At 40.0% G+C, this 24,836-nt stretch overlaps 1 protein-coding gene and 1 pseudogene across 4 annotated transcripts in view; both read left to right on the top strand.

The window, feature by feature from the left end:
* MPP7 (MAGUK p55 scaffold protein 7) overlaps nt 1–3,140 on the top strand; it is a 77,067-nt gene extending 73,927 nt beyond the window's left edge. For all 3 annotated transcript variants that reach the window (XM_081882441.1, XM_081882440.1, XM_081882442.1), the window contains one exon: nt 505–3,140. In XM_081882441.1, coding sequence (XP_081738567.1) covers nt 505–684 — 180 coding nt within the window. In that variant the 3' untranslated portion in view covers nt 685–3,140. The remainder of the gene's footprint in view (nt 1–504) is intronic.
* LOC309353232 (ethanolamine-phosphate phospho-lyase pseudogene) overlaps nt 1–24,836 on the top strand; it is a 359,600-nt pseudogene that overhangs the window by 329,603 nt on the left and 5,161 nt on the right. The window lies entirely within an intron of this gene.

The following is a 24,836-nucleotide window of genomic DNA, read 5'->3' as shown; positions in this document are numbered from 1 at the left end:
AGAGACATTTCTTTAATTATCAGTTAGTGACTAATAATGGTGATATGTGGATAAAGAGGAAGGATTTGTAAATTGCTGGGCAAAATAGAGTTTTTAAAACAATAACAAAATAGTTTGAAACGAAGACTTGTGTGAATAAAGAACATACAATTTTTATTCACTGTTTTATGAACTATTAGCTAAGCATAGGCTTTGATCCAAAATCCTGGTATGCTAGCATGTCTACTTATGCAGGAGGGGCACAGATACACACACACACACACACACACACACACACACACACACCCCGGTGGCTGCTGAGGGTCAGGGGACTCTTCAGAATAGTTTTGCGGGGGGATTCAGGAAATTGGCAGCTTCCCCCAGCACAAATGGAAATGCCTTCTACTCACACAGCAAGATCATTGGAACCAAGCCATAAAACCTGATTCCTTGTTAACTCCGAATTCGGCAGATTTGTAACTTGTTTTGCTTTTCCTTTTGAATGACTACTTCTCTTTCTTTTAGGAGGAAGACTTTCAAGAAATGCTTAAATCAGCACAAATTATGGAAAGCCAATACAGCCACCTTTTTGACAAAGTTATAGTAAATGATGATCTTACTACAGCTTACAATGAGCTGAAAACAACCTTTGACAGACTGGAGCGAGACACCTTTTGGGTTCCAGTCAGTTGGGTGCATTCATAACACTAAACAAATAAAATGTTTCATAATATTTTAATAAGGTACTCAGTTGGATCTAAATGGACATTTTGTTGGTGGGAAGCTTTTCGAGCTTTGGCAAACTGGTGCATTTACAAACTTGGTGCAGTGGAATGTTGATCTTATTTTTCTGTGTGTAAACCTTCCTGTTTGGAATAGGGGTTCGGAGGCAGAATATCACAGTGAAGCCTTATTTTTTACCAGATTCAATTTTACTGGTTTTTGAAGTGAATCTTCAGCTATTATGATACCACATTTCATCAATCCAGTATGAGATATCCTTTAAGCTGAGCATTGATATTAAAAAGTCTTAAGGTCTGATATCAGTGTTTAAGTGGCTTCCAATTTTGCTACTTCCAGACCTGGATAATAGTTAGCACTTGAAATTTTTAAAACTGGGGATGCAAAAGTGGCTACTACTTCTTTAACTAAAATACAAATATTTGAACTTGCTTACGCTCAATCCGAATTTTGTGTGTGTGCTGAGTATTGTCTTCCACATCCAGACTGACTTTTACCACAACAGCAAATTTTATTTATGTTGGTGGAAAAAACTTTCTTGGATCTTTTCAATAAGCAATAATATTGCTCTGCATCTTGAGTATTTGTAGACTACCCTTGGGGAATATTCAAAGCAGTGCATCAAAGCTTAGATTGGGGTAATTCTAACAAAGATAACAGGGTGGAGGGTTAGTCTTTGGGAAAGAGGCAGTTGGGTAAATGGATTTTATTTATATAAGTGCTTCATTGTTTTAATTATAAATCTTTCTAAAACAGCCTTTGAGAAAACACAGAACCTATTTTTTTATTTGAAAATTTGTAATTAAAACTAGTGGATCATTCTCATTTTACACTGACCCAGAGCTGTGTTTTCTGGAATGGAGAAAGTATTTTTTTTTTTTTTGCTTCTTCTTTATTTCCTCTTGACACAAAGTTTATTAGTAGATGAAAAGAGAAATACTTGTGTTCAAGCGAATTTGCCTTTCCAATTTATACGTGACAGTGATGTATCAGAGACTTAGTATGCAAACAGGAAGTCCAGTTATTTTATGTTAATGTATAAAAGGGTTAGCTGTCTTATTTAAAGGCAAAAGAATTTAGTGAGACTATATATATTTATGAAAAGGGGTGAGAAGGGATATATTAATTTTTTGCATTTCTTGTCAATGTGATCATTTATTAAACAGATCCCTAGGTGTCTGTGATTTGAAACACTGGCTTTATAAACTCAACATTCCATGTAAATGTTTTAGTTTCGATACAGATAAACCACCAGGTCTTTGCAAATGTAGTCTAAATAGATGGTTGGTTTTTTGGTTCATTGCATTCATGTTTTAAAATTGTGTAATACAAGGGAAGTGCCAACAACCAAAATATCGTCTTTTGGAAACATTTGTGCTAGAGTGACGCATGTAGCCTGGCCCTGAACATCCATCATGTAATGTTGAGTGTCTCAGGTTTTACTGTTTTTGGTGATCTATGGTTGTACTTCAGCACCAATTAATTGCATGAAAAATACTGAACTGGATCCCCTCCCTCCCGGCTGTGTTTCAGTACTGCTTTAAATAAATCACCATGGTTGTTTGTTTGTTTGGCAGGCATTATGTGTCTTTGACATTCAGTGCGTACTGCAAGAGCCAGTGCCAAGAATGCTGGGTATCAATATCTACATTTTGTATATGAGAGGATCAAAACACTTGTTTAGAAATACATTTGTCCTGTTTGTCAGTTACAGTTTGTGAGACTATTCTTACCATAGATTTTTCTTGAAAACAAGGGAAAATTGGGCATATAGGTTTCCAATGTTGTGACATCCCAGAATGCTATTTGGGAGGAAACTCTCCTTTTCATCCTGATTGTCGCTCCAAAGACAGCATTTCGGCACTGTGCTCTTACTGGCAATAATTGAGACTATTAATCTTTGTAAGCTTCCCATGTTCTTTTTGTCAAGAGAGAATTTACTATCCTTTGAGTTTACTAGCTTTGAAGCAGCAACTGAGTCTGCAGTGACCTTGGGCACCTTTGTTTTAATAAGAGCATGATCCAAAAAGCTCTGGAGTTTTGCATAAGTAGGAGCTGCCTGTCCTCTCCAATGCTGCGGCATGTTCTATGTGTGCACACTGAAACTGTGTGGAGCCTTGGATCATACACATAGCATGGGTATAGTTCAGAAAAACTTAAGTCAATTTTTGGCTCAAAGTGAATCTGACTTATTTCAGCCTTTTAAAATTGTACTGCATGGGTTTGAGTACAATGGTTTCATGGTTTTAAATATAAATATCCTTATTGTATTTTTGCTGTTTTGTCATTGTAAAGCAAATGTTAAAAGTTTTTATACTATTGGATTCAGAGCAATACTTGAAGTTGTCATCAGTTCACTTACAGATGATGTGCCTGAATTGCAACTTTATCAATCTTAAATCAATAAATTATTGACAAAATGTACTGTGGGAAAGCTTCTTTTTTTAAAATAAGGAACCCAAATCTATCAATTGAATTGTGCTTGCAATATCTGTTACCATTATCACATTCAAACAAGTAGCATAACTGAACAAACTAACGAGCTAACTTAAGCCATGATTTTGCTGTAGAAAACAATTATTTTGTTGAAGCATACTGGTCAATGCAGCAGAGCCATTTCTGAAATGCCTGGGGCCTGTACCCCAGCATATGTTTTTATGTTTAGGACCCAAATATTTAACTTGTCCAGAGATTTAAGATTTTCTTCTTTGTCCTGTAATTGCCCGTATCTGCACACAGAGCAAATATTAAGAATACAAATGACCCCTAATTCAGATGTGACTGTGTAAACAAATTGCAAAAGGTTCTGCCCTCATTTTACAAGTGATGACAAAATATAATGACAAAATAAAAGCAACATATTACAACATGTGAGTTTAATAGCAAACCAGCAAGTTTCTCCTTGCATAGTGCATATTCTGGGGAGCTTTTCATAATAATGGTGTCACCACACACCCTATGATGGTATATTCACAATCAGCTCTAAACATCTGCACCTTAGAAGCCTTCACTTGATTTAGAGTAGACTTTCCTTCTGGAAAACCTCCAGGAGTTTAAAGATGAACGCTAAAGTCCATTTTTTCTCTACCACTTCCTGAAAGCCCATAGCTTGTCTTGCATGCATTGGATTCATGAGCCATTGGTGCAAAGTATTTCTCCTTGTTGCATGCTACTGTGCTGTGAATAATTTGAGTTGCATACTTGAATAAGTTGATTAATCGGCTAAAGATAGAAAAATTAAAAGCAGATTTTCATAATTAAGGCAGCAATGTCTATGTTCTAATGTGGAGAGAGCCTTGAAATTAATTGAAAATCTTTGAATAAATTTTCCTTTACAATAAGGTGTCTAGAGATTCTAGAATAGGTGACAGTTTTGTGATTTCTTTTTTAAAAACAAGAACAACAATTTTTATTGGTTTTTAAACAAATACAATAATTATTTCTGTCATCCTAGAAGGGGACATAAAATGTATTTGGATAACTGACTAAACTGGGTACATGTTGATAATGATCACATTTTCTTGTGAAGGTGTTTAGTTAAGTCAGCATGTTGACTTCTTAGGATAGATTTACTGAGCTAATCCACATACGTTTTTTAAAAAATTTGCGACATAGAAACAAAACTTTTACTATGTCACAATGACTCTGACTTAACAAGTGTGTTACTTCAAGTAAATACTTTACTGCTTAGTCAATTGCATGCATGTGGGCACCCACAAAACTTTTTTCCAATTGCAGTTAGGACTGTAGATATTTTTGTTTCCTTGGAAAAGCATGCCTACAAGAGTTCCTTTCTTGCCTAATTGAATGAGTATAGCATTTTCCTGTGCAGTGTAGCAGTGAAGTTATAGGTGGAGAAAGATATATGTTCTACACAAGTGGAACATTCACACATCTCGGGAAGCTTAGAACTCTGTATTTCCAAACATTGCCTTTCCTTATGTTGCTGGAGCTGGGAGTCTGATGGAAGCCAGATTTACAAACTCTTTACAAACTCAGGTTTAGATTATACCCCCCCCCCCCAAGAGATTAATGCAATTGTTCAACTAAAAAGGTTTCTTTGCCCACTTGGTAATACTTTATGTAGGCCAGATACAAAGGAATGTGAACCTGCCAAGAATTGAAATTCTTTTGCCTGTGTGACAGCCAAGCTACCAGCATGCTAATTTTTACTCACACAAAAGGGATAAAGGACTCCAAGAGGCACCAAATTATCTTTTATTTTCCTGCCCAGGTTGATCTGGTCTGACATGAGTAAGAAATAGATGGTAGTGTTTACACCATATTCATGAGAACTAGTATCTTTGGAGATGCCCTGGAATCTTCAGAGGAATATATAAATTTAATAAATAATAACACCAATAATGTTATTAGTATGAGGCCACTCATATCATGAAACTCACTGGGTGACCTTTAGTCATTATTAGGTAAGGTAAAAAAAAAAACAAAGGTAAAGGACCCCTGTATGGTTAAGTTCAGTCAAAGGCGATTGGACCCCAGAGTCGTCCACGACTGGACCTAATGGTCAGGGGTCCCTTTACCTTTACAGGCAGTGAAAGGTGGGATATCAAGTCCAAACTCCTCTTCTTTTTCTTCTTCTACAATATGAGGAAGAGCCTTATATACTGCCATGAGGGACTTGGAGAAGGGCCAAGGCATAAATCTAATAAGCAAATGACCTTCAGGTCCACTTCTGACATCTAACTCAGAGAGATGGTTGGTCCTGGATGCTTTGGAAGACCTTGAAAGTGCAGAGAAACCATTCTGCCAGTAGAGGATGATGCATCCAAATCAAATTCTCTGTGTGTTCATATTTAATTGCTTTATAGGTATCTCTAACACCCAAATGGAGCTCTTTCCTAGTCTGGATCTCTTTTGAAATTGTTTTTACATGTTTTCAGCTGTTTTGTTTTACCTTTGGCCTATTTGCTGCCCCAGGTCCCTTCATCTACCTGGCGAGGCTACGGATTGGATCCTTGGGCTTTTGGATGCAAAGCAGGTGCTCTTTAGTCAATGACCTTTGGACTGTTTTTTGTTTCACGTATTTTAGTATTCAAAAAGAAATATAAGTTATGTTAAAAATAAAAAACTGGTTATTTTCAAAGAGTTTATTCTGTGGCCTCATCACCAACCAGTTAAGGGGCAAAAAATGAAATGAAATGCTTCAATTTTTAAATTTAGCTTCAGAATCCTTACATTTTAGAACACATTCTAACTCAAATAGAATGACGTTTTGAAATTACATGTAGCCAGTGTTATTTTTCTTTTAAAAAAGGTTTAGGGGTACTCTCATTTTCCTACTCATATTGAAATACTGCCCCTCAATGAGGCCAAACTTAGATTCACAAAATGTTTAGGGGTATGCATACCTCTGCGTCCCCCATGAAAAAAGCACTGCATGTAGCTGCTTAGTGTGGTGTGTGTGGTGTATATGTATTGGGGGGGGGGGGGAGAGAAAGCAGGCCAGGCTGATTTTATGGGCTTTCCCACCCATGCTTTCAAATAAAACACAAATTTTCTTCCCTTTTTTTTAAAGATTACTTCTACTGTACCTCTCAATTTGTTTGCTTATTACTTACACTTCTCTAAACCCAGCCCTTTATTGTATTCTAGTTTAAAAACCACCTGGATATTCTTTTTCTTTGTTAAATTCCCCCTAAGCCTCTTTTATATGCTTGTCTGATGTATAAGACAGACTCCTGCGACATGAAAGCTTCAGAACTCTTGTGCAGCTGGCAAGTTTTTCATTTTCATTTTTGTTTAAAAATGCAGTTCTTCTATATAAGTGTAGATATTAACTCTGAGTAAAATGGCCGTTGTCCTAAATGTTAGCAATCTGCTTTTTTCAAATGTGGCATTAACAGTTTCAGTGGCATGCTTATACCTGTAAGCTTGTTATATCACACCTTGTTATATTGAAGAACAGCAGAGTGTAGCAGACACATGTAGGCATAAGACGGGAGAAGGAACGTGAAGGTGGCCTTGTAAATCTTTGGTATTGGAGTGTGGTGTGATAGCTTCAAAGAACAGCAGATGAAAAGATCATCAGGTGTTCTTTAGATATTTATGTCAAAATTTTATACTGGATTCTTTAAAAATGTGAAACCCTTAAAACACACAGTTATGGCTAGCAAATGTTAAGAAGGGAAAACTCTTCTTTAAGATATCAAACTTCAGCTGAGACCAATATTTTTTCCTTCTTGAACACTGGTGGCTTTTCCCACTCTTGGCGTTGCAAATGATGAGGAGGCTTTAATCTGGGAAACTAACTGCTGAAAACTGACATCTCCTTCAGGCTGGTGCTTTTATTGCAGTGGTTTATTCTGCAACATGTTCTTAACAGAATAATCTGCTTCAGTTCGGGCTCACCCACACTTCCACTTGCCGTGTGATTTCTAGGCGCAGGTCTGAGACGTTTTTCTTTTGTCCCATTACTTTCCTTGAGAAAACCCACTGCTTACTGCTGAATTGGAGCAAATGTCAATCTGCAGAAAACCCAATTGACCTTTGTTCCAACTCAGCAGTATACAAGACAGAGAAAGCAGCAGGGCAAAAGAGAGGGGAAAAACACACTTGAACCCATAGCTAGAAATCACAGGACAAATGTGGACGAGCCCTTTGTTTTGTGATGTTTCCCCAATGCTACCGCATTATTGCTCTCTCGAAGGGCTATAGTTCAAAGAAAGCAGGGCAAAACTAAATGAGAGCATTTGTGGTGTTAAAAAGTGATGGGCTTTCAGCAAGAAGTTCTGGGATATACACTGGTTGGAAGGGAAGCAATGTGCCTGCCCCAAAACTTGCAGACATAAACAGAATTGGAAGCAGGCTCTACCTTTGACCATCCTAATAATAATAATAATAATAATAATAATAATAATAATAATTTTTATTTATACCCCGCCCTCCCCAGCCAAGGCCGGGCTCAATAGCATCAAATCATCATGAATCTGCAATAAACAGAATATATTTAAATGCAGGATTTCTTACCAATGGTCCCTTCCTATAGTATTCCCCCTAGGAGGGAGAGAGGAAGGGGGTGCACCCACACTTATCTTTTCTTCCTTCTCCTGAGGTAGCTTTCCGCTTTAAAAGGGAACACTGGCTTGATGTTACCGTAGAAGAAGTTTGTGGCATCTAGTTTAGTCTTAAGGCTTTGTACCATACAAGTGTCTGCCAAAGTCCAAAGAGAATAAACCAACTGTCCTTCCTAAGGAGCAGTTGCCTCTGATGGAGTTAAAGGACAGTGAGAAGAGCCATTTCCTATCTCACATCTTGGTCCTAATGCAAGATGGCAGCTCTGGCCCAGCAGTTTTGTAATGTTCCCTTAAAAAGTGAGAGGGGGGGGGAGCATTTTCACAAATCTAAGAGACCACAACAAGACCATCTGACAATACTCCCAAAATAACATAGCACATGCTTTCTGAATATCCACAGCAAGGCTGACATAATTCTGGCCCAAGGCAGGCTTCTCCTCCCTGTATCAGTGTCACTGTTTAAAAATAGGTCTCTTTTGTCATCTGTGGCACTGGTGGCCAGGTTGAGTCATGATTGATGTCACCAGAAAGAACACTCTGAGCCTGCAAAACTGACAGCAGGCTCCTCTGAACGCGGTAAGATTTACACAGCTCTTAGAAGTTGTGTCTGGATCTGCATCTTGTTGTAAATCCTAAAAGCTACTTTGTGGACGAGGGACAATATGCTGTCAGAACAGGAAGGCACGCTTCACCCAGAGTAGAATTGCAAATGTCCAGGCTCCTTTTGAACAAAGCATTAAAATAGATATTTCCTCCGTATTCGCAGACATTGTCTCTTTTGAAGCTAAGGCTAGCTACTTATGTGTGACCAAAAAAGTAGGGGGAAAACATCTCTGCATAAAAATGGCAATGGATGTGTGCAATTGGCAGATTTAGAAATAATTGGTAGAATTTACATACCATTTTCTATACCATACATCTCGCCATAGTGGGGAAGACTGGGGCCAGCTTGCCTGTGTGCCTACTCAGTCTGGCACCTCAAGGCCCCGCTCTCTCTTCTTAAGAGTTATTTATCTTCAAAGCGGTCATAGACTGGGGAGCCCTGCAAGCAGTGGGTTCCTTCAAACAGCAAAATGTCCTATGATAGCCCTTCAAACAGAGGACTGCCCTTTGGAAAATAGGAGGCATGGTCATCCTATTCAAAGGTAGAATTACATATTAGCTGGCTAAAAGGGTATCCCATGAGCCTTTTGACGCTGCTCATTCCCTCAATTCCTATCCGCCTTACCCTTGACATAAAGTAAATCAAATGACTGTATTCTCGGGCAAATGATTATGCACAAGATCATTTAACTGCTGGATGAATATTTCTCATAATGTGACCCTTTCTCATAGCTCCTTAATGGAAGCATCAACATCATCGTTGGGAAATTTGACTGGCACTGAATTCATTTATTATTAATTTTTAAAGCAATTGATTGAGAGCATTTTTTAAAAAACATTTCATATGAGCATACAACACAGAGTAAAGTGGTATAGAATGTGTAGAATGGACTTGCCCCACTTCAGCCATAAGTTGGGAAAGATATAGAGTGGTACATTGGTTTTCGAACTTAATCCGTTCCGGAAGACTGTTCGACTTCTGAAACATTGGAAAACTGAGGCACAATGGGCAGTTGGCAAATTCAATTAGAAAATAGAGAAATGTGCCTTGGAAGTCGAACGGCTTCCGAGGCGCATTCAAAAATGGAAACATTTACTTCTGGGTTTTCGGTGTTTGAAAACCGAAACGTTCGGCAATGGAGACATCCGAAAACATATATATACAATATATACACATATGTACAGTATTATATAACACTGTATATAATATTTTTAATGCCACCTGTTATTTAATTTCAGAGATTTCCCAGGCAGCAGGCTGAGCTATAATCTTTCTCCCTGAAGGGTGAGCTGTTTCACTTGCAGGAACATTTTGTGGAGAAATATTCAAAATGCCTCCCCTCTCCCGCCCTGCCCACCACAAAATGCTGCCAGTAGTGTCACAGTCCACTCAGACTCCCTCATTCTGCTGCAGGCCTAAGCCAGCACCTCATTTTCAGAACCATCTCAGTCAGAGCGGCAGGGGGAGGAGAGACCCGGTGCTGTGGAAAAGATGGCTTTATGTAGTGGGAGCAAGAGAAGTGAGACTGAGAGAATGGAAAATCCCAGGTGAGGAGTGGGTAAGGGTGGGATTACGCGATGGCTGCCTAAAGTCCTAGACTTCCCAGTTCCTGAAGATGTGTCTGACTGTTCTGCCATATGTTGTTATTAGTGCTACAGTCAGATGACAAAGGGCAGGTTGTGACTGAAAGTGTATTCAGAGGCACACACAGAAAGAAGAAGCCAAAAAACAGCTAATCATAAAAATGGTAAATATGTGGAACAGTTTGCCATGCACAGCTGTAATACCGCAAGCTCTCTGAGTGATGCCAAGCTTTCGAAATTAGCAAGATTCCCAACCTTCATTTGATTTGAAGATGGAAAATATTAACAAATTTATTACATTTGTTTAGCATTCATGTTTCCTTTATTGCATGCTGAAGGTATTGCCAAGCCATTATTTATTTGATGCAGAAATAGCTTCCCATAAAGCACAAATAAACAATAAAAACCGAATAAAAAAGCAACAACAAGTACAGCGCAGATACAGACTGGGATAAAAATCTACACTTACTTAACTAAGCAGTTAACTTCCTCCTGTACCACCTTCACAAACAGATCTCTCTGTCTTTATCTGATGCAATAGGCATCAGATGTCAGGCATCAGGTGTCACAGTTTTAGATTGTGCTACTGTCCTCAAAACAAGAATACATTTATGATCATGTATGAACAGGATGAACAGTTCCTTCAAATACTTGAAAAATCAGCAGGGGATGCAGGGAAATAAGAAGTAACAGCAAGAATGTTTGTGTATATCCAAAGTGTGTGTGTGTGTGTGTGTGTGTGTGTGTGTGTGAGAGAGAGAGAGAGAGAGAGAGAGAGAGAGAGAGAGAGAGAGAGAGAGAGAGAGAGAGGGAGAGTTCTGTTGAGCACACAAAGAGGTGGAATTAAGCCCATAACCACTTAGACTGAAGATATTGAGGGGAAACCATGGCTTGTTATCATACACTGTATTTCATTCTTTAAAATGTACTGCAAAGGCACCTGGGAATGCACTGCCAAAGCTTGTGGGATTGCTAGCCACTGTTTTTGCACAATTCTTTTTGCCAATTCTGCACTCTTTTCGCCCCTTTTTGGGTTCGTGGCAATGCGCATGCCTTGAACTCACATAAATGGGGAGTTGCCTGCAATGTATTTGGTTAACTATGCAATAAATAAAATAATCAAAATAATGCATTTGGAAGCTGAACTTTCATCCAGGGTACAAACCCAGCAAAAGCACACTCATAATTCTTTTTAGTAGCCAACGCCAGCGGTGGGAGCTGGTGGGGCACCAATTGCCAAGCCTGCTGGGCTTGTACAGACAGGAAAGAAGGTGAGAAAAGGCCTGTTTCCTTTCATTTGGCCTTAAAAAGAGATATTTTGTTTCCCATTGGTCCCAGTATGCCAGGAAGATCAGTCTGTCAGCCTCTGTGTACTGTTTCCTCTTGTCTGAGGCATGTCAGGGAGACAGAAGATCTTTGCTATTGGATCTGTGATGGCGGCTCATTCAACTCCAGGAACTGCTTGATGTGGTAACATTCAGGAAACTCCGTCACAATGCGCACCATAATGGGAAATTAGCCTGGAGCAACTATATATTCCTTTTACTACACATTGCATAAGGTCCTTGTACTTTTTCAGTTGCCTTCTATAAAGTACCAACAATAGGAATCAAACCTGATGTTACGCATATAAAAAGAATACTGTTACTATCTGGCAAAAACATATGTAATCCAGTTTTACTATTAAGCTTCTAATGCCACCATTTCAAACAAATCAGAGTAAATAACTTTCTGGAACTGGTCATGTGACTTTTTGGAAAAGCAGCATGCAGAAATAAAGAACTTTAAAATAAATGCATCTCCAATTCTTCAATACATTACTGGGCGTCCAATGAAAGAGTCTGGGAGTAAATCTCTAGTGCTACATAAAGTCCTAATTGAAGAAAAAGGAAACCATTCGATTTGTTTCTTCCAACAATAAAATATGTAATTACCAAACCTGGAAGGCGTTGGTTCCTTCAGCATGGCTAGAATGGCTCCAGTTTTTTCAACGAAAAAGCTTGATTTAGAATAGTTATTACCAGAAAAGGAAATGGAAAAAAAATGAAGAGTAAATGTACCCATATGGACGATTGGAATATCCATGGCAGAGACTTTGAGAAAAATACCAGAAAATTGGCTGAATGAAGAGTATCAGAATGTACACTATGCAGGAAGACACGTATTGTAACACATACTTCTGCTCTGGTTAAACAATATAAACCGCGTTGATAAAAGGGCATCTTTTGTTCTGCAATTTGGCCACCTAATTGAGATGGATGTAGAATGAAACCTGTAACCCCATTTTAACTTCCTTCTTCAACAGCATCCATATGTCATCCAAGTGAGAGGGTTAGTATTGGGGGGAAGTGTTCCTTGGCTTTAACATAATATTTCTTTATATTTCACTTGACTGCTGACATAATATGATCAGTATGGTGACGGAAACCAGATACAACTGCAAAGGATCCCCCACCCCTTAGCAGCTCTTATTTAACCAAGCTGCATCCAGTCCAGTTTATTTTAGAACCTGCTTTCTTAGTGGAAATAAAGATTGATTTTTGTCACCACCAAAATCTTGCAGTTGCAAAATGTTACAGTCTGCTTTGCAATTGTACATTTGCCTCGAGCTCCTTGAAGGAAAACTGGGAAGACAACATTGGGGCTACACATTTGTATTGTGCCTGAGAATATTTGTGCATATTTATTTCTGTTTAACAGGGCAGCCTTCCCTAACCTGGTGCCTTCCAGATGGCTTTAACTAAAAACTACAACTCCCATCAGCCTGAGGTTTTGTACACACTACACATTTCAAAGCATGTTTGAAGCACATTCTTTCCCTCAAAAGAATTATGGGTGGCGCTGTGGGTTAAACCACAGAGCCTAGGACTTGCCGATCAGAAGGTCGGCGGTTGGAATCCCCGCGAGGGGGTGAGCTCCCGTTGCTCGGTCCCTGCTCCTGCCAACCTAGCAGTTCAAAAGCACGTCATAGTGCAAGTAGATAAATAGGTACTGCTCTGGTGGGAAGGTAAATGGCGTTTCCGTGCGCTGCTCTGGTTTGCCAGAAGCGGCTTAGTCATTCTGGCCACATGACCCGGAAGCTGTACGTCGGCTCCCTCGGCCAGTAAAGCGAGATGAGCACCGCAAACCCAGAGTCGTCTGCGACTGGACCTAATGGTCAGGGGTCCCTTTACCTAGTTTACCCCTCACAGAGCTACAGTTCCCAGCCACCCTTAGCAAACTACAGTGCCCAGAATTTTTTGAGGGGAATAATATGCTTTGAACATGTAATGAGCATGCAGCCCAGTCAGCATGGCTGTGCTGATATAGGGTGATAGACATCTGTTGAGAGTCAAGACCTTGGCACCAGCAGAAGGCGCAATCAGAAGCGGCAACATTTTGCAGAGCAAGCTGCTGTCCTAGGGCCTCCTCAGAAACCCAGAGCACAACTGCAGCTTCCCAGTGGTAAGGGAGACATGCTCTGCAATTGTTGAGAGGCACTTCCATGCTATCATTTTCTCTTCTTTCAGGCTGAGCCCCAGTCCAAGATAAATCTGTTTGATGTACCTATCTCTACCTCGGCCGTGTTGTGGAAATGGGAAGACGCTGGACCAGAACCTGCAATTTGACTATATTTTGAATAATTGACATTGCATGTTAACAAGATACCCCAAGAGATCATATGAAAAACAGGTTTTGCATGTCAATTATGTTGGTTTTAGCTCATATGCTTAACCAAAGGTCTCTGGGAGCTCCTGATTTTCTCCTTGTTTAATCCCTTGTTTCATTCCACTCCAAGAGAAGCAATGTAACTCTTAAGAACAGCCACAAACCAGAATACTGAAAGGGGAGAGTCACAGATTGTTTATATTGAGATGATCACATAGGTTCCAATAAGACCATAAAAGGGTATGTTTCTGCTAATCACTCCATTAAGAATGAAAACTAATCCCATTCTGGTCATTTTTTTCCACCTGATCCTTCTAGCCACTCTCCTTTTTTGAAATATGTACCGAAGCAGTAGATTGCATAATGCCAAAGCAAATAAAGCCACAGAACGAGGAAGGTAGAAAACAAGAGCACAATATTATTCTGATTTTGAAATGTGCATCATCCCTCCTTTTTTTATTGGTTAAGCTCTCCCTAAATCACATTAAGTCTTGGATAGTGTGCCCTGCATTCCCATCTGGAAGCCATTTCAAGAAGTGTCCTGCAAAATCTCATTCCCTGTCATTGTGAAGAAAAGCAACTGCCTGAATATTATTAATCCTCAATTTATTATCCCAAATATCTTGTCTCACTTTAGGCAGCCTTTATTCTTCTTGAAGATTGCTGAAAGCATCATCTCTTGGCCAGACAGCCTCTTCTGAAAATCACATACTTTCTCCCCATCATGTTGAATCCCATCGGAAAAGACTTCATTCCCCCCCCCCCTTTGAATTCACAACTGATACCTTGAGCTGTCTGCTGTTCAGCCCTTAAACCTTGTTCCAGTCCAGGTCATCTGACCTGTAGCATGTGTTCACCTAATCAAAAAGTAAACAGGGATTTACTTATTTATTCCAAATGCCATAATGGTCAAGGATGCAGTTGCTAAAGGCTGCTTGGATAGTTCTGAAAGATGCTGGTTTTGGAAGTAATCTTGACTGTTCCTAATAAATAACTTACAAAGTCAAAAACTGGAAATAAGTCAATTTTCAAGGAACAGAAAATACTGTCTCTATCTGGAAAATATCAGCTGAAGCTTGTAAATACATGCTTTCCCAGTCTCATAGTCAATCTCATGACATGTGCTCAGTTGACACTTTTTTCTTGTTATGAGGAATGTCCCATGCCTGGTTATATTTTTAAATAGCTGTTCCACCTTTCTTCATCAGCTTTGCAAAATGACAGCATTACCTTGGTATCTTCATACAGAAAAAAAGGCAAATCAGAGTTTGTCTAATGACTGTGGTGAAACTTACCGAAAGAATCAGAAATCAAGACAACAAACTTTTTAGAAAGGAATGGAAATGTTTTCTTGAGTATTTACAAACAAATTTTAAACAGATCAAGACATTGGCAGGATTATTGTAAAATACCTGCAGTTTTAAAAGAAATGTGTATGAGATGTACATGAGAATAGATGAAGAAAAGAATAAGTTAAGATAATTTGGAGTATGCAGGAAATGATGAAAGTACCGTAAATGTAAAGAACCGCAGAAAGAGTGGGAAGGGAGTCAAAATTTGAAATGTTAGAATGTTTGTTGAATAATGGTTGTAAATGAAAATTATAAATAAAATTATATTTTAAAAAATGACTGTGGCTACTAAGGTGGTATCCCATTGATTATTTCTGTTGCCTAGATGAGTGGCCATTGTAGTAACACCCAAAACTTCAGAGTGTTGCAGCACTTCAGAGACTTTCTAGTCTATTGTGGCATGAGTTTTCAGAGACATTTGCTTTCGCAAAGTAGACATTATCAATGCATGCACAAATTGCCAATTAAGCGTGTGTGTAAATAGAATTCAAGTGGGACCTACAACAAAGTCTTGCAGTGTGGGGCGAGTGATCCTGTTCCACATTCCTGACAGCCATTTTAGCCCCCCACATTTCCCCATCCCCACCCAGCACTCAGCATTCTGTGACCACTTAGCATGCCGAGTTTTCCGTGGGCATATTTTCCCTAAATATTTTTTTGTAGTTCTGCAAACCTTGAGCTTCCCCTAAGCCTGCCGATAACCTGCTTCTTCTTATGTGTGGATGTTGCTGCTTTGGCTACACAAGGACCCATACCTATTAGTTTGCTATTAGTATACAAGAAAGCTTTCCATGCCAGTCTCTGTCTACCTCGCATTTAATGAAAAAGACAGTTGATTGACCAATTTATTGTGGTGTGAACTTGCAATAGTCTCTGAGGTGCATCCAGATGCTGAAACTTGTTTTCAAGTTCTGGAAATACTATATTTGAATACATGAGAAATGCTTTTATACTTTCCCTCTCTTATACTATTGAAGCAGGATCTGGGATTCTTCTTTTTTTGTAGCGTTTTAATGTTTACCTGCTAAATTTGGCACAACTGGCCAAGAATACTTTGTTTTTCATAATACTTGATATTGTGGTGTAAGATCCTGGTGGTACTTGGAACACAAGACCTAATGGCTAAAGTGTTTGTGGCTTTTAAGAAAAGGATGACTAAGCGGGAAAACATGAATAAGGTTTATGAAAGTATGTATGGTGTAGAGAAAGTGGGGGGGGGGGAGAGAATTTTTTTAAAAAATTATTTCCTGCAATATTAAAATCTGGGGTTCACCAAATGAAGCTGATTGCTGTAGATTAAGGACAGACAAGAGACAATCCAACTGATGTATATAATTCACTGCCACAGGATATGGTGCTGACTCTTTTAAAGGAGATTTAAGCAAGTCCATGAATAACAAGTCTATTTGTTATTTAGTAATGAAAACAAAATGGAGCCTTCATGTTCAGAGGCAGTGCAAAGCTTGCTAGAAAGCCACATTATAGGAGAGCATCCAACTTTATGCCCTGCTTGGGGGGTTTCCAGAACCATACAGCTACCTACTTTGGAAAACAAAATACCTGGACCTTTGGTCTGATCCAGCATTACTCTATTTCTGTTCTTATGTTATAGCTGGGATGTTTAGAGCCTCCTCAGCAGCCCCATCTCCCAGTCTTGCTTCCTTCCCCATTCTTCTCTCAAGCAGTGTTTTTAAAGCACTACAGTTATTTGCATATTGGCAAGGGAAGCGGTGGAAGTTGTGTAATTAACTACATCACCTAGTCTCTCCCTAAAATCTATGTGCACAGTTGTTCTGATTTGTGCATAACACTGCTACCTATATGCCATGTTAATGATGAAAAATGAGCTCAAAAATACCTGTTCAATCCAATCTGGCTTCCATGATGATTTATTGGTCTAGCTCACTTTATTAAAGAAACAATCTATTTATACACACACACACCAACACACACACGCACCAGTGGCTATGCTTCATCACTGAGTGATAAAGGTGACTGAGAAAAAATGAATGAGTAGTGTTGCCATTGTGAAAAGAATGTGTGTGTGTGTGTGTTTTAAAAAGACTCTGATTCTAATAATGTCGGTAGAAACATCTCAGGTGCTTAAAATCAACAGACCGTATTTATATGACAGTTACATCAAGGATAGATATTACCTGTTTTATTGCAGTGAACAAGGAATTTATAGGCATAATGTTCCAGATTTGAGGCTCTCTCTATTTCATAGTGGTAAGTTGTTGACACTGGCTGAACGTTCGATTTGAAATAGTGTTTTAACATCTACTCCCCATTCACTGGTATGTTCAAACTCAACCAGCTTTTCCATTCAGCCACCCTATTTATGTGTCCCTCCCTCTCCCCATTCATGTACTAATCTCTTCCAAGTCACACAACCCAGTCATACACTGTACAGTCATGCATCTATTCAACTTAGCCAATCTAACACTGCCTTGTCTACTGTCCTGGGGGAAAGATCCTGTGTTATATATTTGTATTGTTGACTGTGGATTTTAAAATGCTGTGGGGTTTTTTTGTAACTTATAAGCTGCCTTGAAAGAACTGGTACCCTGAAAGGTGGGATATATCAGGGTTGTTGTTTTTTAATTGGCGGTTGTTGTTTTTAGGTGGGCTGTAGTGTAATTGCAATAAGTAAGTAAGAAGTACCTACCAATTTGCTGCCATCCTTTTGTGGTGATGAAATTACCATATTTTTCCATGTATAACACGCCCCCATGTACAAGGCTTTTGGGGGTGGGACTCCAAATTTAAAAAATGCCTGACCTATGCTGCCACTAGCATTGCAAAAGACATCTATCGACTGTCCCCCTACTGGCAGAAGCCGCCAATCGCCTGCCTAACTGCTGCAGCGACAGCCAATCAAGCCCAGCCATTTCCGCAACCACCAATAACACGCCCAATAGCCTCTGACAATCTCCGGCTCCCGGCAGCAACCAATAACACGTCCCCACTATGCACTATCCGTGTATAAGACGACCCACATATTTTAACATGAAATTCTAAGAAAAAAAGCCTTGTCTTATACATTGAAAAATACAGTACTTGAAAATTACTTTAAAATGGGACTGGATAAATTCCTTGAGGACAGAATGACTAGCAGTCAGGATGTGTGTAAGGAATATCCAGATTCAAATGCAGCATGCCAATGGATCCCTGTTAGTGGATGAGGACTACTGTCTTCCTGCCCAGCTTGTTGGCTTTCTAGGGGCAGGTGGTTCAGAGAACAAAAATGCTGGGCTGGATGGAGATTTGATCCAGCAAGGCTCTTTCCTATGTTAATTCTCACCACTAACAGCCCCATCTGGCTCAAGGTCTTCAACACAGGCAGTTATTTTTTAAACTCAGCAACCGGAATGGTCACAAACCATTCCACAGCATGTAAGCAGTTAAGCGAGGCAAAAGAGATAAGTTGAGTGTTCAACAATCTAAAAGTTTCAAACAATGTAGTTTGCATCTACTCCATTTTTTTGTCATATTTATCTGATTGGGGCAAATTGGCAAGCCACTATCTTCTGTCTGTGTTCTTTAATTTGATATGGTTTCTGTACAACCATAGCCTCGACCTAGCCAATTATACAAAGTTGGCTTTGATTTCAAAAACAGATAACTATTTTCACTGCTGGCTTCTTGAAGGTCAACAATATAGAATATTTCTTGGCATTATAGTGCTTTCAATACATGCAGTATACAGACTGGGGGCGGGGGAAGAATGTCTAGCAAAAAGACATATTGCTGGTTCTCTGACAGACAGTAATTTGCCGCTGATTAACTCGGTGTAACAGTTTGGCTTCAAGATGAGCTCTTGAGAGTCGGTGAGAGTGTGGGGCCCTCCATGAGGTCAGTAATCAGCTTTTCTAATTGACCACAGCTGGAACAAAACATAGGGGGAGATGAGACACAAGGTCCACGCTGTTATATGGGGGGAAACCCATGAGGATTTTAGGGATAAAGAAGGAGAATCTCTTCCTGGAGAATATGCTCCTTGCCAACTCAAAGGCCAAAATTAGGGCCGGAGGTGAATGATGCTGTAAGGAATGAGCATTTGGAAGCCTGAAATATCCCATGAGGGTTTTATTTCCACGCAATACACTGGAGTTTTAAGTTGCTTTGAGAAGCAATGCTTAATCACTTATTTCCTGCATTTGTGTAATGATGAATGTTGAGATGTTAATATTTCTTAGAAATATTACAAACTATTTCCTAGTCAAAAGGCCGTGTTTCCGTAGAGGAAAATATGGGTGTTCTTGTTTCTCTATAAATGGCAGTGGGTACCTGTTAAGTTGTGGGTGAACATATCAGACGACACAGCAATTCTTCAAACAGCTCTTGTTTATTCACAGGCCAGAACAGAACTGAACTGAAGGGTTCAGCCAGCCTGCTTATATAGAGCTCCAGAACAGCGTAATTGTAACAACTTTCTGTAACTATCCAATCACTGAACGTCACTTTCAATCCCTTATTTGCATATGTGGACCTGAACTATCTACAGTATCCCCCTGCTGGACCAGGGTGAGAACTTCAGTACATAACAGTACCAAAAATGGGCACCTTGAAAGATCAGCTCCTGCAGCCAATGGTCTTTATTCCTCTGGGAAAAGGCAGAGGTATAATGGGCTCAGATGGTGGGGGGTCATGTGGCTGCTGCTATTTGTGTGATCATGTCAGGTGCCAGTTCACACAATCAATGCTTCCGCATGACCCCAAAATCCACAAAACCCATTCCTCTGGTGGAATATCCTCAAAACATTGTGGCTGTCTCTGAAAATAATTGACCTCAACCAAGCATAAGCTTGAATAAAATATGTCATATTATTACATCCATGCAACATTTGGATTGTTAATGTGTTCTAAGAATGTTTCCTTTTTGGTTTAGGAAACCTTTTTAAAAGTTTTCATTTGCATTTGCCAGGTGTGGGGAATTTTGACTGAAAGAGCATGACTTGTGCAGTGACTGTAGGGCTGTGAAGATCTGCACAGACTGAAGTCAGTGGACCACACCAGTTGACCTGCAACATCTGAGGTTTATGGCTCCATGCTAGCTGTTTTAAAAACAGGTTATAACTTGTGGTGTTCCACTGCCTGGATGCCTCAAAGAAAAATATACAAACTTGCCTCTGCTTCTAAGTTAAGAGCCTCCAAGCACAACTTGACTCATAAACAGATTATGAGCCAGCAAGAAGTTGTTTACATAAGCCCCATGATGCTAATTGATATTTTTTAACCTAGTAGGGAAAAGAGCTGCCTTCTCTTCACTTTTTAATAATATTAAGTCTAGCATTCCTGTGAATTCAGCCATGCCCTATATACTGGTAAATTAAATGCCAATAACCATGTCATCTTCAGAGCATAGTGAGTAGTATAACAGATTTCATTAGAAAAAGCACTGTGGCATTTCAGAGGCTGACTGATTTATTGTCGTATTAAGGCATATTTGGTTAAAAAGCACATAAACTACTCTCGGAAAACCAAAGAATCCAAATTTTACCTTCTGAAAATGTCAGATAATACTAAATAATACTAAATAATCATAATCATAATCAACAATAATATAGAATGTTTCAACTTTAAAAAATGAAGGGTGCTAAAAAGTTGTAACATGACTTAGGAATTCAAAAGATATTTCGGTTAAATTAATATAATTTTGTTTTGCTTGGTAAGTAAAATGTGTGTAAAATTGCTTGGAAACCATAAAAAATGATTGCCAAGTACTTGAAATTTTGTTGTTGTTGTTTAGTGTTATTTAGTATTACCTGACATGTTCAGAAGCTAAAATTAAAATTCTTTGGTTTTCTGAGAGTAGTTAATGTGCTTTTTAACCAAACGTAGATTTACCAAGCTAAATATTGTCCAATCACAAAAATAATAGCAGTTTTGAATTCCTCACACCCAAAACATATTTTTAAGACTCCTCCCTGAAGAAATTTGCAAAAATTAAATTTCACCTTCTGAAATGATACACCCTGTTTTGCCAATGGTCTTTCATAGCATATTTCTCCATGGATAATGAAAGGTGACCAGCTGAGGCAGTGAACAGAAAAGAACTGACAACTTGGCAATAGAACAAAATGAATGTGCTGCTGTGATTATTGTATACTTATCTCCGGCTATTTTAAAATCTGGACAACAGACATAAATCAGGGAATAGGGTTACCATACCCAATGGAAACGGGGGAACTGGCCAGGCAATTATTCATCCGACTATATCAAGGCAAATTTTGTCTGGGTGAACACTCATACTGACAAGCCCTGAAGGGATTTTGAGGGAAATAAAGAACAACTCTCGCTATGTTTGCTCGTACAGAGAAAAGATACAAGCTTATATCATCAGCTTGTGGATATGAGCAAAATATGCATAAGGGGCAAATCTATGTAGGTGTCCAGAATTTCTCAAGAAAGAATTTTTACAAGTTTTGGAACAGATGTGGGTTAGATACATTTTGATATATTATCAATCGATTTAGAATATATGAGAAATAATCATGTATGGTAAAACATATCAAGCTTCATTTTCCCACTGCCTGCCAGTGAAGAAGCACTTTGTAAAAATGAAGTCAAGTAGATATTTGACTAGGTCTGAGCACTTGTTGGGGGCTGCTAAGTAGATTTGAAGGGTTTGGTTTCAGAATTGAACAAGTGTTTTTTTGCAAAGCACTTTAAAAAAGAAAAGAAAACAACATATGTTAAGCTTGGAGAAGGATTTGGAGATGGAAATAACTGAGGAGGATTGGGCAGATATATGGTACAAAAACAAACCCATTTAAGTGCTTCTCTGAGGGAAGTTAATTTATAAGATTTTGAGCAGGTGGTATGTAACATCTGTGCACATTCAATACATATGTAAAAAGAGTAATAGGGTCTGTTGGAAATAATGTGGGAAGGGAGGCTCCTTCAAGCATATATGGTGGTCTTTTAAATAAATTCAAGGATTTTGGCAAAAAAAATATAGGAGTGGATTAAAAATATCAAAGGCCATGATATTCCCCTAGGCCCCACATCTTTTTGAATAGGGTTCGAAAGATACTGAATGTTATACTTTTAAAGAACTTTTAATTTTGTTAATAGCACCAAAGTTATATATAGTCCAAACTGGAAAATTACTCAGGCATCTACATTTATGCACCTGGTATACAACTATTGGGATATTTCAGTCATTCATTAGGTCAGTGTTTCCCAACCGGTGTTCCGCGGCACACCAGTGTGCCGCGAGACGTTGCCTGGTGTGCCGTGGGAGGGAGGCGGGCGAGTCGGGTGGCGAGAGGCGAGAGGATCGGGCGCGGCAGAGGCCAGCCCCGCGCTTGGAGAGGACGCAGCAGCCGTCGCCAAACCCGATCCTCCTCCTCCTGCTCCGCCGCCGTCCTCTGGCTCTCGGCCGGGAGGAGCCTGCGGCGACGGGGCGGGCGCCGAAGTTGGCAGAAGTTGGCGCGCCTCCTCGGCAGCGCCTTCGTCCTCCTCCTCCTGCCTCTGCTCTCCTCCGGCGGCGGGGGCGCGCTGCCCTCCCCGGCCGGGGGGCTCGGCGGGGCCCGCGGGGAAGGAGGCCATGTTCGCGGCGCGTGGGATCGCGGCCCCCCTCGCCCGCCTCCGGCCCGCTCCCCTCCCCCTGCGCGCTGCCCTAGCCATGCGGGTCTCCTCCCCCTGCGCCGCCGTCCCCTTTCCACATCCTAGGAGCCGTGGTCCGCCTACCGCCCCCGGGCCGCGGCGCGGCTCCCAGCCCGGGCTGGCCTCCGCCTCCTGGGACGCGCGGCCACCCCCGCGGCCCCCCAAACTTCGGAGCAACTCTCCAGACGCTTCTCCCCCGCCTCGGTCTCCCTCCTTTCCACTTCTCTTCCCCCCTTCCTTCCCTCTTTCTTTCTCTTTCTCTCCCACCCGCCTTTCCTTCTATTAACTTTCCTTTCCCCTCCCTTCGTCCTTCCTACTTTTACTCCTGGGCTCCTCCCCCCTTTGCGCAGCCACAAATCAATCTCTCTCTCTTTTTTCCCCTCTCTCTCTTCTTTGCTCAGACGCAAAAAAGCGCCGCTTTTTGGAAATCCGGACTGCTGTCCCCGCTGAAACGATACTTTAAAAAAGGAAGAACCCACTGGCTCTTATTTCTGTTTAAAGCAGTAGATCCCGAACTCTTTTGGCCCACTGCCCCCTTGGTTCCACATCCCCCAGTGTCCCCTATGCTTACTCTATAGAAAGCATTACAGGGGTTAACGCGGCTCGCTAAGGAAGATATTAATAGAATTCTGCATTTGGGGGGAGACCCTAACAGTCATCTACCATTACCTTCTATGCTGTTACTATTTTTTTATTTTTTTTACATAAGTAAAAAGTGACCTTTCCCCATCTGGCATGGTGGTGTGCCTCGAGATATTTTTCATGAAACAAGTGTGCCTTTGCCCAAAAAAGGTTGGGAAACACTGCATTAGGTAATGGATCTTATGCAGACAGTACAAGCTCTTTAGATGGAAAGTGCATTTCTTGAAAATTGGAAACCCTTTTCCTGAGGCCTGCAGATATTGACAAATTGCTTAGCCATTAGAACATAGCCTCCATGACGCTACAAAGAATGTAGTAAAAGGTATAAGCAGATAAGAAATTGTTTCATGCCTGGCGGGAGTATCCAGTGGCATAAGGTAATATAAATTTAATTCTCTTATAAATGTAGTGAAAAGGTCCTGCACTGGTCTTATTACACTAAATTGGTCAAAACAATCCCTTGGTCTCCTACAATGTCTGTATCTTCCATTTGCATCTCACAGCAAACATTACATGGGCAAAATTATGCAAACAGCTGAGAGACTGGATGGGTATGATTCTGGAGCAGCTTTCCTGCCGAGTCTAAGCAACTCAAAGTGAAGAGAAGCAATTTTCTATTATTACCACTTGGTTTTCATTCCTTCTCTATACTGTATTAAATCTCCAAATGAGAGAGAGATCATGCACAATACAAATTAGTCTTTTTTATTAAGTTTTTGTGTTTTATTAATGGCTACTTTTTGTTTTTTGTGCTCACACAGGTAATCAGTCTCACAATATGTAAATAGATTGCTTCTCTTACACTATCACGTGTTTGTTCTGTTGTGTCATTTCCCCCTTATTACACACTCCTGAGCAGTGTGAAGTTTCAGCAATCCCAGCACTTACCTTGGGGTTGGTTCTCTTGGAATGAAGATAAATGAGACTGGTAGTATTTTTATGACATAATGTTTATTTACACACATACGCAGGCTGAGCACATTAGCTTTCTAGGAGAACCACCCCTCCCATGCCCTAGCATTGGATTTTTATGCAGAGCAAGTCAGGTCTCTGTGCCCTTTCAAGACAGCCTGGCTGACCCATTGATCACATCACATCCAGACAAGGGAAGGATAAAGAAACGCTATCCAGAAAGGTCTCTGTCCAGTTGCTTCTGCAGCAACAAATCATTTGCACAAGATCAACTCTTTACTTATGCAAAGGCCCATTTTCACAACAAAACAGAGTATATCAGGCTAAGCTTCTTCACTTAGCTTGACTTGCTTAAACATCTCTCGTTCTCTGAAACTGAACCTCACAGCTCTATAACAACAGTATTGGAGAGGATCCCCAAAATCCCATTATGTCTAATCCCAATTTCTCTGTCGCTTTTGTATACTTGAAAAGAACAATACATGCATTGATGTTTTCCCCACCCAAATATGAATAGTCTGAATCTGAATAGTAAAAAAGCATTTAAATGTTATAAAGGGCAAATATTCTTATTGGGACAATGCATGGTGGAAAAAATCCCTGCTGTTGTGCTTCAATCTTTGAAACACTGGGACTTGTGAGTTAATTTTATGGTTGCTGTTGCTGTAACTTTTATAGTTCCATTTCGGTTTGTAATTATGTTCACCTTTTTGGGCAGGGAGTGCTG

Source organism: Podarcis melisellensis (genome assembly GCF_964234715.1).
Source record: "Podarcis melisellensis genome assembly, chromosome: 12".
Lineage (NCBI taxonomy): Eukaryota > Metazoa > Chordata > Lepidosauria > Squamata > Lacertidae > Podarcis > Podarcis melisellensis.
The sequence above is the reverse complement of the archived record's forward strand: the minus strand, read 5'-3'. Positions and strand labels throughout refer to the sequence as shown.